This window comes from Dermacentor variabilis, chromosome 10, assembly GCF_050947875.1.
Source record: "Dermacentor variabilis isolate Ectoservices chromosome 10, ASM5094787v1, whole genome shotgun sequence".
Lineage (NCBI taxonomy): Eukaryota > Metazoa > Arthropoda > Arachnida > Ixodida > Ixodidae > Dermacentor > Dermacentor variabilis.
Window position 1 is genome coordinate 51,115,323 of NC_134577.1, and position 13,168 is coordinate 51,128,490.

General features: G+C 43.4%; 1 protein-coding gene across 3 annotated transcripts in view; it reads left to right on the forward strand.

Moving 5' to 3' along the window:
* The window catches only part of LOC142560536 (uncharacterized), a 36,820-nt gene extending 23,652 nt beyond the window's left edge, over positions 1-13,168 (forward strand). The window contains exons 7-8 of one of the 3 annotated variants that reach the window (XR_012823390.1): positions 9,935-10,054; positions 11,026-13,168. Coding sequence is in view for 1 of the 3 variants with exons in the window: in XM_075672713.1 (XP_075528828.1) it covers positions 9,935-9,991 (57 nt within the window). In the remaining 2 variants the exon portion in view is untranslated. Of the gene's footprint in view, positions 1-9,934 lie in introns of all 3 variants that reach the window. The other 2 variants (XR_012823389.1, XM_075672713.1) reach the window with 2 other exon arrangements.

The window sequence follows — 13,168 nt, forward strand, 5'->3', positions numbered from 1 at the left end:
ATTCCTGATCGCCCTCTTTCGGAAAAAGGGCGCACCGAAGGAACTTTTCAATTTTTTGCCCAACGCAAGGAATCCTTCCCGCGCTACCACGTCATACATAGTCAGTGCCCCGATAAGACAGTAACAATCCTTTCACCATTCACCGTTGCGAAAGCTCTCACTGACGTTCTAGGTCCTGGATACAAAATCACAAAAATGGCTAGCGGCGACCTACTGCTTGAAGTACGTGACCAGCTCCAACATGAAAAGATTTCATGTCGAAGTCACAGTGACGCCACATCGCTCTATGAACACATCCAGAGGTGTGGTATCAGACGCCGATCTTTTGAACCTGAGTGAAGAAGAACTACTCGAAGAATGGAAGGAACAAGAAGTTGTCAAAGTACAAAAAATAACGATCAAGCGCGACAAAGAAATTCCTACAAAACATCTCATTCTCACGTTTGCTACAAGTGTTCTGCCAGAATCTCTCGATACAGGATACCCAAAAACACGAGTAAGACCATACATTCCAAATCCACGTAGATGTTTCAAATGTCATAGAGATTTGGCCATGGCTCACAAAGCTGCCGAGGCCGTCTCACTTGCGCAAAATGTGGTCAAGGACACGCTTCCTACAACTGCACTGGTGCACTCCACTGTGTGAACTGCGACGGTGATCACGCCACATATTCCCAATCATGTCCGACGTGGAAAAAGAAAAGGATATTATTACACTAAAAGTTAAAGAGAATATATCGTTTCAAGAAGCACGGAAACGTGTTTCATTTATTCATACCGCAGGCTATGTTGGTGCGGCGCGTAATGGGGCAGCGCCGCAGCAGACTCCGGCATCTGCCCGGCCCACAAAGAGTGTGGCCGAGGAGGTTGTGCCACCAGCCCCCTCGGCGATAGCAGCCAGCGCTGCCTCGCCGTCACAGAAAGAGGGCCCATCGACCTCAGGGTTGGTAGGCACGAAGGTCTCATCTGCTCAGGTGAAGCCTTCACGACAAAGGCGCCGCTCACAAGAGCGGACGTCCAATGCCTCTCAAGAGGCATTGGACACTACTTCAAGCCAGACGGCGCAGCCAGCGCCCAAGGACCGCCGCCAGTCTCAGGACTGCGGCAAGAAAGACAAACTCTGCATTACGGGGCCTAGGAAGGCTCTGTAATCCAAATCAATTTTCCTCTCTAAACACACAGCACACACACACACACACACACTATTAACTATGGAGACACAAATATTACAATGAAACGTCAGGGGTCTCCTACATAACCTCGATGATGTCAAGGAACTCTTGAGTAAATATAATCCAAAGGTGCTGTGTGTACAAGAGACGAATTTAAAACTTACACAGACAGGCTTTCTACCACAATTTAACATTTTTCGCAGAGACCGTGATGATGCTTTCGCTTCATCCGGTGGTGTCGCGATTATAGTTGATAAGCGTGTAGCATGTCAGGCCTTGGAACTCCGAATGCCTCTTGAGGCAGTTGCGGTTCGAGCCTTACTGTTAGGTAAACTCATTACAGTCTCTTCTGTGTACATACCACCCCACTATCGTCTCCAAAGAACAGAATTTCTTAGTCTAATCGATGAGCTGCCTGAGCCCTACGTACTCGTTGGAGACTCCCGATGCGATGTCAAAGGCCGCTTAATAGAAAATTTTCTTGTTTCTTCAGGTGCATGCATATTAAATAAAAAGGAGCCGACATTCTATAGCACAGCACATGACACTTACTCTGCGATAGATTTAGCTATCTGCTCGGCTACACTTGTACCATGCCTAGAATGGGAGGTAGTCAAAAACCCATATGGGAGTGATCATTTTCCCATCTGCCTCAAAACTTTTGAACAAAATGAATTCCTACCACACCCCCCTCAATGAAAGGTTGCATGCGCAGATTGGAAAAAATTTGAGGAAATCACCCAGATGCAGCGAAATGCAGATATTAGTGTGAACGATGCTATTGCTTATTTTACCGCTTTTATAATTGACGCTGCAATAGAGTGCATTCCACAAACGAAGGGGACTACAAAAAAGAGGCGAGTGCTGTGGTGGAATGAGCAATGCAAGAATGCGCGTAAGGAGCAAAACAAAGCCTGGCGTTTACTATGTCAATCTCCAACGGCAGAAAACCTCATCAACTTTAAGCACGTGAAATCCAAAGGCAGACGAACACGTCGTATCGCTAAAAGAGAAAGTTGGGAAAAATATGTCACAAGCATAAATTCCTATACACAAGAAGCAAAAGTCTGGAACAGGCTAAGAAAATTAATTACTTGACAAACCTACAACATGCCTTTGGTTGATGATAAAGGCCACAGCCTTCAAGATCAGGCGAACACTCTGGGAGAACACTTCGAGCGAGTTTCTAGCTCTGCGAACTACTCGCAGTCATTCCAGCAACACAAACAGATAGCTGAAAGTAAGGCACTGAACCGTAAGGCTAGCGGAAGTGAACCACACAATCATCCTTTTAGCATTGCTGAGTTCAGAGCTTCCTTGAACGGCTGCACGAAATCGGCACCAGGAGCCGACAGAGTCATGTACATAATGATAAAACATCTTCACCCTGACATGCAGATGGCTCTATTGTCTATTTTCAACACTATCTGGGAAACAGGAGACATTCCGTTGGCATGAAAAGAGGCGATTGTAGTCCCTGTCTTGAAACAACGTAAAGATCCGTCCTCTGTGGCAAGCTACCAGCCCATAGCACTCACAAGTTGTCTATGTAAACTCTTTGAAAGAATTATTAATGGTAGGCTCTTACACTTCCTTGAATCAAACAAGCTCCTTGACCCATATCAGTGTGGTTTTAGAGAAGGCCGATCGACTACAGACCACCTCGTTCGCATCGAATAATATATTCGCGACACTTTCATACACAAACAGTTCTTTCTTTCTGTATTCTTAGACATGGAAAAGGCTTACGACACCACGTGGCGGTATGGAATTCTACGTGACTTATCAGAATTGGGCATCCGCGGAAAAATGCTTAATGTAATCGAAAACTATTTATCAAATCGCACACTCCGTGTCAGAATTGGTAATGTTCTCTCGAGACCATTTCTACAGGAAACTGGGGTACCGCAGGGTGGCGTGCTTAGCTGCACACTTTTTATCATAAAAATGAATTCCTTGCGCTCATCAATACCGCATAGTATATTTTATTCAGTATATGTTGATGACGTTCAAATTGGATTTAAGTCATGTAATCTCGCTATCTGCGAGCGACAAGTACAGCTTTGTTTAAACAAGGTGTCTAAGTGGGCTGATGAAAATGGCTTTACGCTCAATGTCACCAAGAGTACCTGTCTTCTTTTCACTCAAAAAAGAGGTCTCATAGCAAATCCTGAAGTTGAACTTCAGGGACAGCACATACCTGTGAGCACAGAACACAAATTTTTAGGCGTTATTTTAGACATGAAATTAACCTTTATTTCACACCTGAAGTACCTCAGAAACAAATGCCTAAAACCCATGAACATTCTAAAAATTTTGTCACACACAACGTGGGGTAGTGATAAGAAATGCATCATAAACCTTTACAAGAGCCTCATTCGAACACGCTTAGATTATGGGGCAATAGTTTATCATTCGGCTAGCCCTAGTGCATTGAAGATGCTAGATCCTGTCCATTACCAAGGTATCCGCCTGGCGACCGGTGCCTTCAGGACAAGTCCTGTGGAGAGTCTTTACGTTGAAGCTAATGACTGGTCGCTTCATCTTCAGAGGTCGTACTCAAGTTTGATGTATTTTCTGAAGGTAAATGCAAACCGTGAACATCCCTCTTACCCAGGTGTAAACAACATGACATCTGCAACTTTAATAATCGACTGGCAGTTAGAGAACCCTTCTCACTGCATGTACGGAAACTCAGTCAAGAAATGGATGTTCCACTTTTTGAAAATCCCCTTATGGCTCCTGTCATGCCATGTCCGCCGTGGCAATGGCAGCTCATTGAGTGTGATACTTCGTTTGTTGAAATAACAAAGAACGCTCCCCAGGTACACATTGAAATGCACTTTCTTGAACTTCAGTCGAAGTACTCTGGCCAAGAATTTTACACAGATGCCTCAAAGTCGCATGCCGGCATTTTATATGCAGCTGTCGGCCCATCATTTTCAGAATCTGACGTCCTGCACCCGGAAACAAGCATATTCACTGCTGAGGCATATGCTGTACTGACAGCTGTTAAACATATCAAAAAAATGAAATTGCAAAAGGTCATTATATTCACAGACTCCCTTAGTGTCGTAAAATCTCTAATGTCACTCCAGAAACGCAATCCTGTACTCAATGAGCTATATTCACTCCTGTGCACAGCATATACATCTAATCAGCACTTCATAGTATGTTGGGTACCTGGGCACAGAGGCAACATGCTTGCAGATGAAATTGCCACATCCATTGCAACAAAAGCTGGCAACTGTTCCGTAGGTATCCCTGCCTCAGACTTAAAGCCTTTTTTGCGCAAAAAACTTCGAAGGCATTGGCAACACAAGTGGGACACCGAAACCTCGAATAAACTCTATTTGATCGAGCCACAATTAGGAAATTTGCCACCGATAACGAAAATAAGGCGAATCGATGTCATTTTCTGCCGCCTCAGGATAGGTCATACGTATGGCACGCGTTCTTATCTCTTGACCGGTAGCGAACCTCTCATATGCTGTAGATGTGGTCAGATACTAATCGTCCTCCATGTCTTGCTGGAGTGTAGAAAAATGGAAACTGAAAGGAAAAAACACTTCCCTTTAGCCTACGTTTTCATCCAGCAATGTTGCTTGGTGCTGAGCCATTTTTTCACAGAAAGTCAGTTTTTAACTTTCTGCAAGATGTTAATTCATTGCAAGTTATAGGCCGAAGAGATTCGTAGCACAGCATCTTACTAGACGCTGCTGCTGTGATAGTCGCATTTTATAGAGCACGTGCCTACAGGCCCTTGCATTTAAGGGCCTCTTGAGGCAATAGTGCTATTGGCATTTACATATTTTATTCCCTCCTTCCATCAGAACATATCTTTTAAATTCATAGTACATCTGAAAAGTCATTGTGACAATTTTAATATATATATATATATATATATATATATATATATATATATATATATATATATATATATATATATATATATATATATGTATATATATATATATATATATTTATTGTTTTAAGGCCCCTATACAGCCAGGTTCCATAGTTATAGCCAACCACGACGACCCGCCGTGGTTGCTCGGTGCCTATGATCTTAGGCTGCTGAGCACGAGGTCGCGGGATCAAATCCCGGCCACGGCGGCCGCATTTCGATGGGGGCGAAATGCAAAAACACCCGTGTACTTAGATTTAGGTGCACGGTAAAGAACCCCAGGTGGTCGAAATTTCCGGAGTCCTCCACTACGGCGTGCCTCATAATCAGAAAGTGGTTTTGGCACGTAAAACCCCATAATTTAATTTTTAACCACGACGCCATTGATCATTATTTGCATCACTGACTCCATTAAAACATTGCTTGGCGCTCTTTGGCCATGAGTGGCCCTTGCTGCATAAAACCCCACATATCATCATCATCGTCATCATCATCACTGCAAGCTGTAAATGCGCATCTTACAGAAGTCATGGTGCTGTTTGGCATGACTTGCAGCACCGTTTTCACATCTTTTCACCCCTCACCCCCTCAAAACACTAAATGTTACATAAGTTATGCCAAAGCATTCATGCCCCAGGTGATACCAACCAAAGCAATTTACATACTGTGTATCTGCCATCTGAAGGAAGACGCTGTTGGCAATGAGCACACTTGAGTTCACTATAGCACGCACTTTCATTCATTCAACCAAAGCACAAGAAACAGACAGAAATATAAGCCACATATATCAAATAACTCTTGCAGCATTTTCACAAGTGTTCGTAATTGAGGTTTCAATGTGTACAGTGTTTGTATTTATTTAGGACAGGAGGAAGGTTGTGCTGTAGAATGTGCAGCTTGTAGTCTATATGAAAATATAGGACACACCACATGTCCATGCTGTGCATGCTTATAACAGGCCTACGTTCACATAATGGCACTATCAAAGCAATAAATTGTATATATGTAGTTGGTGGCAGCAAAGCAGAGTATATACGAGTACTACCTCAACCTAAGCAAGACATACACTTCAGTACTGGCTTGAGATGTACTGGAAAATGCAACAATGCTGGGAAACCTTGCCTTTATCATAAAGCCAGGCATCCAACAGCACCATCTTGTATAAGAAGTGTGCAGCAAACAAAGCAAGAAATTCTGTCCACGACCTTCAGTAGATGACTGGGCTCCGTATTCCAGGAGACAGTAAATAAAGGCGGCAAACACTATCTTTCTTAGTGAATGTGGCAACTGTACATAAGCAATGCAGAACCTGCAGCAACACAGACACCTTAGTACCACCTTCAGAAAGGCCATAATCCGCAAATGTACAGTTAATGTTGGTGTATCTTGTATTGTGGGTATGTGCCTTGCTTGAGGTTGATCATCATCATCATTGTCATGTACACGTCCTTCCTTTGTTGTGCCACCGATACTGTTTTCAAGGGTATCGCAGGAGAGAAGTGCGCAGCAGTATACAGTCGTCCTGTCAAAATCAATTTTTTATGCAGTGCACACAATGTAATTTCCATACGCTACAGTATTGCATGTTCTGGTTTCCAAGATAAATGCACAGGAGCCACTGAACTCGGCTCATGCCCCCGTCAGCAACGAAACTGACTGGATAGCCTGGCTCATTTCCGGGGATGTTGACCAGCAACTTGAACTGGTGGACTGGGCGGAGAAGGCCAAGCAGGCCCAGGGCCTTACTTGAGCGCGATCCCTCAGCTACCTCCCCCTTTCCTCTTCCCCTTTCCAATAAAGTTTACCACCACCATCACCACCACTGCACTCAGACTCTGTGTGAAGTGCAAAACATTAGAGTAATTATTCAGTGCAGTCACTGTGTAATAGCGCAGAATGAAATTAATAAAAGAAGGCATTTATTAACTGCATTTTGAACTTCTGAAAACTTGCCTGTGAAAATGTGGTTGTAAAGAATGGTATTTTAGTTTGTTCAATTAACTGCGGTTTATGTGATCTCATTATCGTCAGCCTATTTTATGTCCACTGCAGGACGAAGGCCTCTCCCTGCGATCTCCAATTGCCTCTATCCTGTGCCAACCGATTCCAACTTGCACCTGCGAATTTCCTAATTTCATCACCCCACCTAGTCTTCTGTTGTCCTCAACTGCACTTCCCTTCTCTTGACACCCAGTCGGTAACCCTAATGGTCCACCAGTTATCTAACATACGCATTACATGGCCTGCCCAGCTCCATTTTCTTCCTCTTAATGTCAGTTAGACTATTGGCTGTCCCCGTTTGCTCTCTGATCCACACCGCTCTTTTCCCGTCTCTTCACATTGTGCCTAACATTCTTTGTTCCATCACTCTTTGCAGGGACCTCAACTTTTTCTCAAGCTTCTTTGACAGTCTCCATGTTTCTGCCCCATATGTTAGCACCATTAGAATGCACTGATTGTACACCTTTCTTTTCAATGATAACGGTAAGCTTCTAGTCAGGATCTGATGATGTCTGCCGTATTAGCTCCAACCCATTTTTATTCTTCTGTAAATTTTCTTCTCATGATCGGGGTCCCCTACCAGTAATTGACCTCTGTAAATGTACTCCTTCACAGACTCTAGATGCTGACTGGCGATCCTGAACTCTTGTTCCCTTGCCAGGCTCTTGATCACTATCTTTCTTCTGCATATTAATTTTCAACCCCACTCTTACACTCTCTCTGTTAAAGTCCTCAATCATTTGTTGAAATTCGTCCCCAGTGTTGCTGAACAGGACAATGCCATCTGCAAACCGAAAGTTGCCGAGATATTTGCCGTTGATCCTTACTCTTAAGCCTTCCCAGTTTAATAGCTTGATTACTTCTTCCAAATGTGCAGTAAATAGCATTGGGGAGATTGTGTCTCCTCGTCTGAGCCCTTTCTTTATAGGTATTCTTGTGGAGAATTAAGGTAGTTGTAGAATCTCTGTAGATATTTTCCAAGATATTTACGTAAGCCTCCTGTACTCCTTGATTACGTAATGCCTCTAAAACTGCTGGGATCTCTACTGAATCAAATGCCTTTTCGTAATCTACGAAAGCTATATAGAGAGGCTGATTGTACTCTGCAGATTTCCCGATTACCTGATTGATGACATGGATGTGATCCATTGTAGAGTATCCCTTCCTGAAGCCAAGGTGTTCTCTAGGTTGACTGAATTCCAGTGTTGCTCTTATTCAGTTGGAGATTATCTTGGTGAATATTTCATATAATATTGGAAGTAAGCTAATGTGCCTATAATTTTTCAGTTTTTTAACGTCTCTTTTTTTTTATTAGTATAACGTTGGCATTCTTCCAGTTCTATGGGACCTTTGAAGCCAATAGGCAGTTTGTATAAAGGGCTCCTAGTTTTTCAAGCATTATGACTCCACCATCTTTGATTAAATCGACTGGTAGGCCATCTTCTCCTGCCACTTTTCCCCATTTCATGTCTTGCAAAGCCCTTCTAACTTCATCGCTAATTAAAGAAGGAGCTTCTGTAACCTGTTCATTACTTCTTTGAATAGAGGTATTGTGGCTGTTTTGGGTACTGTACAGGTAGTATAGAATCCTTCCGCTGCTTTTACTTTGCTGATGATATAACCATCTATCTTTTAATGCATGCATCTTGGTTTGTCCGATGTTCAGTTTTTTCCTCACTGTTCTCGGGCTGCATCCATTTTTTACTGCTTCCTTAGTCTTTTTCACATAATTTAGAATATCCCTTATTTTCTCGTTGATTAGTTTTGACAGTTCTGTGAATTTTATCTGATCTTTTGAGTTGGACACTTTCATTCTTTGTAGTTTCTTTATTAGGTCCTTCGTTACTTACGAGAACTTACCTACTGGTTGCCTTGGTGCCTTACCTCCCACTTCAATTGCTGCTTCTGAAGCCAGCCTAGTTATGGTTTCATTCATTACCTGTATGTTATCTTCATCTCTCTGTCCTAAGGCTGCATATTTGTTTGTAAGTACCAGCCTGAATTGATCTGCTTTTACCCTTACTGTGTCTAGGTTGGCCTGTTTCTTCTTGAACAATTTTACTCTTTCTTTCTTCAAATTGAGGTGAATCCTAGACCTCACGAACCTACTATCGCTGCACTTTACCTTACCTAACACTTCTATATGCTGCACTATTCTGGGATCTGCAGAAAGTATGAAATCTATTTCATTTCTTGTTTCACCATTAGGGCTTTCCCAGGTCCTCTTTGTGTTGCTTCGCTTCCCGAAGAAAGTTATTAGAAGCTCATTGCTGTCCACAAATTCTACAAGCACTTCTCTTCTAGTGTTCCTAGAATGAATGCCGTAGTTGCCAAGTGCTTGTTCACCAGCCTGTTTTTTGCCCACTACCGCATTGAAGTCGTCCATTACTATAATATACAGAGTTTGCACTTATCGCTAATTCAACATCTTCATAAAACTCACCTATTTCATCATCATCATCATGACTGGAGGCTGGAGCATAGGCTTGTACTACCTTTATTCTATACCTCTTGCTGTTTTATTATGACTACTGCTACCCTCTCATTAGTGGTGTAGAATTCCTCAATGTTGCCCGCTATGTCCTTAAGGATTAGGAATCCTACTCTGTACTGCTTCTCATCTGGGAGACCTCTATAGCAGAGGGCATGGCCGTTAGTCAGCACTGCATGAGCCTCGCCAGTTCTAACCTCACTAAGGCCAATGATATACCAAACAATGCCTGATAGGTCCTCAAAGAGCCCTGCTAAGCTAGCTTCACTAGAGACAGTTCGAGTGTGAAAGGTTGCCAGGGTCAGTTTCCATTGGTGGCCTGTCCGGGTCCAGAGATGCTTAGAACCCTCTGCTGCATTGCAGGTCTGGCTGCCACCTTGGTCACGTGCTCCGCAGCTGCTGGGGACTGAGGGCCATTGATTGAATGAGTCATTTGGAAGGTAGTGACCGAATATTGCTCCAGGGAGGCCAATTCCTGTTCTGGTGAGGGAGTGTCTTTTGTTGAAGCTTAGTGGGTCTTCCTACTTTGGTTGTACCTGGATTAGTGTAGCCCCGCCAGCTCTCGGCAATTTTGCCTCTGTCAGGCGCCACTCCACGCCTGGGGATGTACTATGTGATCTACCGGAGACAAATGAACATTGTTTGACTAGCTGATGTCCTGTTTTGAAATATCCTTCAGTGCACTCTGAAGGACTTTAGCATCAATCCCCCCACTGTGTTGCACCTGTTACCAACTTCTTGTGTTGTTTTTTCTTATGTAAATGCACAGCTTGTAAAAAACACAAATGCAGGATCAGAACGCAGAATAGATCATTTGTTCCAAGAATGCCTTTTCTTGAAATGACTATTAAAAAAAAATTATGGAGAACGAGACATTAGGCCAGACTAGTCTCGGCCATCTTAGTGAAGTGCTCGTGCTTGTCAACTTTCTAGTGAAAAAAGTATTTTTGAAGAACTCCCTCGAAATGTAAACAGGTTGCTTTATGGTGGCCCTTAAGTGCTTAGAGCTTGTGAGAGTGAATGTTACTTGTTTGCATAGGTGTTCATTGCATAGTTGCATCATGGTGTCTGTAATTATAAGTGTCGAAGCTGCCTGTTCATGAGGCTTTGCACAATAAATACCACTGTTGAGGAATAAAAAAAAATAATAACTGCCTAATAGCTAATGCAGTGGGTAGCACTGCAGTGAAATTAACATTAATGCAGTCTCGATTCGAATCCCAGTGGTGGCCGTAGGGGACAAGTTCTTTCAGTTGCCTCACAGACGGTCCGACTCGTCTCTCCATATCTGGAGCACTGTCTGACCTTGCTCCCATGGGCATCTGCGTGCTGATACTTTCCTCTCCGTTCGAAAAGATCTTGGTGAATTTTCCGGAGTTAACAAAGCTATGCAACCTCACTCAGCCACCTAAACATACGGTGACACAGAACATTTGTCACCCATGGTCCACCAGCAGCCCTTCGTCCACACCACTTGTTTGGGGACTGTCTGGCTATCGCCAAATGGGCGTTCGACCACATGCTGCAGCTTGGCTATACGCCTGTCGTCCAGTGCGTGGGCTTCTCCACTGCACCTATTGCCCAAGTGTGATCCCGGTGATTGGTGGCCTTGTGGAGACTACCAAGGGTTAAATGCCAAGACTCTCAACGACAGCTATCCGCTGCCCCACATCGAAGACATTACATCATGCCTCCACGGTCGCGCCATTTTTAGCAAAGTGGACCTGGTTAAGGTGTACCACCAAATTCCCATCGAACCCGCCGACATACCCAAGACAAACGTAAGACCAGTTCTAGGCACCTTGGGCGGTGCCTAGAACCCGGATAGCGCATGCCTGCATGAGAAGAAAATAAAGACGGTGCCTGGTTGTGGCACGCGAAGTCAGAACTCGCAGTTCTATTCTGGCATCAATTTGGGTCAGCTGTCTGTTTCCTTCCCGCCTGAGGCATAAGCCTACAGTATGTATGAATTGCTTTGGTTGGTGTCACCTGAGGCATAAAGGCTTTGGCATAACCGACACAACATTTAGTGGGTTGAGGGAGTTGGGGGTGAAAAAAATGTGAGAAGTGGTGCTGCAAGTCAAGTCGAACAGCAACATGCTCTCTGCTAAATGCGCATATACAGTTTGCAGTGTTTAACAGGTGGTTGTCTGCACCGGATTCAATTGATAAGCGGCTTGCTTCTATTTCTTTTGTGCACGCAAAGCCAGACGAACCGTTAGCTTTAAAGTCTGAAATAGAAATGCTGTGAATAACTGTAGAAGCAATGCAGTCATTTGATTTTGTGTCCGGTTGTTATAATAAGCTTGCTCTTTGTCAAGCTGGCGACGCCAATGTGATGTCCTTGTCATCTCAAGTAGCAGTTCTAGAGTCACCTATGGCCAGCAAACAGTCAGCCATTATGAAGTTGCAGGACAAAATTAAGGACTCTGGGCAATACAGCAATTCGTCAAGCCTTGGAAGTACATGGTATGCCAGCAAATTCTAATGAAAAGATAGTTGGTGGCATTACGGCTAATGCTGATCAAGAAAGCTCAGCGTCACCTTGTTTGACCGCAGTAAGGTGCTTGCACCACACAGGCTGCCATTCTTTGGTAATAGACCAGCAACAGTCATTGTCAGGTTTACTAATGTCGCATTGTGCGACGGATGGGTCGTTGCTCGAGGAAAGCTGCAGATGGTCAGTGAGACATGAATTACCTACTGTGTCTTTCTTAGAAAATTTGACCAAGATGTACAGGAAACTGTTCTTGGCCACATGTGCAACAGCAAATGCAAAGAACTTCAAGTTTGCATGGATCAAGAAAGAAAAAAATTTTACATGCATGAAAGAGGGTGACCGGCAATTTGTGTGCTGCAACCCACTGATTTCCACTAGCTATAACAGGTACATGGAAATTGATTGCTCCTATATGTACGTATATGTATGTATATGTATATGACAATGAACAACTTGTGCTGTTCATTTTATTAGCTTGAGAAATGTGCTTATAATGGTGTCTAAGGTCAGTTTAGTACCGTCCATGTCAACAGAAGTATTCACAAACGCTTGCCTGCGTTTCTTACGGTTGTTGGCATTATTAACGAATTTGTTGACAGGTTCTTATTAACGATAATTAACATTCCTCACGAACTGACAACATAATATTTGCAGTCTGGCTACCATGAACACTTTTTTACGCATAAAGAAAAAGTGGGTGGTGGCACCATTGTGTTACTAAGAATAAATGGTTATCTTTGCCTGTTAACATTGCTTTACCATCGGCTTCGTTTGTGCCGTCTAACTTTTGCAGTTTCCTTTATAGGCAATTTATAGACCTCCAAATTTTACCTCTGGCTGGTTCACAGAACAGTTAGATCTGGATTCGGGGACAGTGGTGTAAAGTTCAACTTATTGATAACTGAATATCAAATCACTGTTGAGTACTTGCATACTCTAACCAGTGGTAGGGATTGAGCCCACAATCAACTGTCTTACACGTGTAAAATTTCTAGGCGATATCTTGGCGCCATCATGCCTAGACCATATGAATGTGCGACTTGAGCAACATGATACAGTTTCGTTTATTGTTGAACAATAAACGTCTTATCACTTTT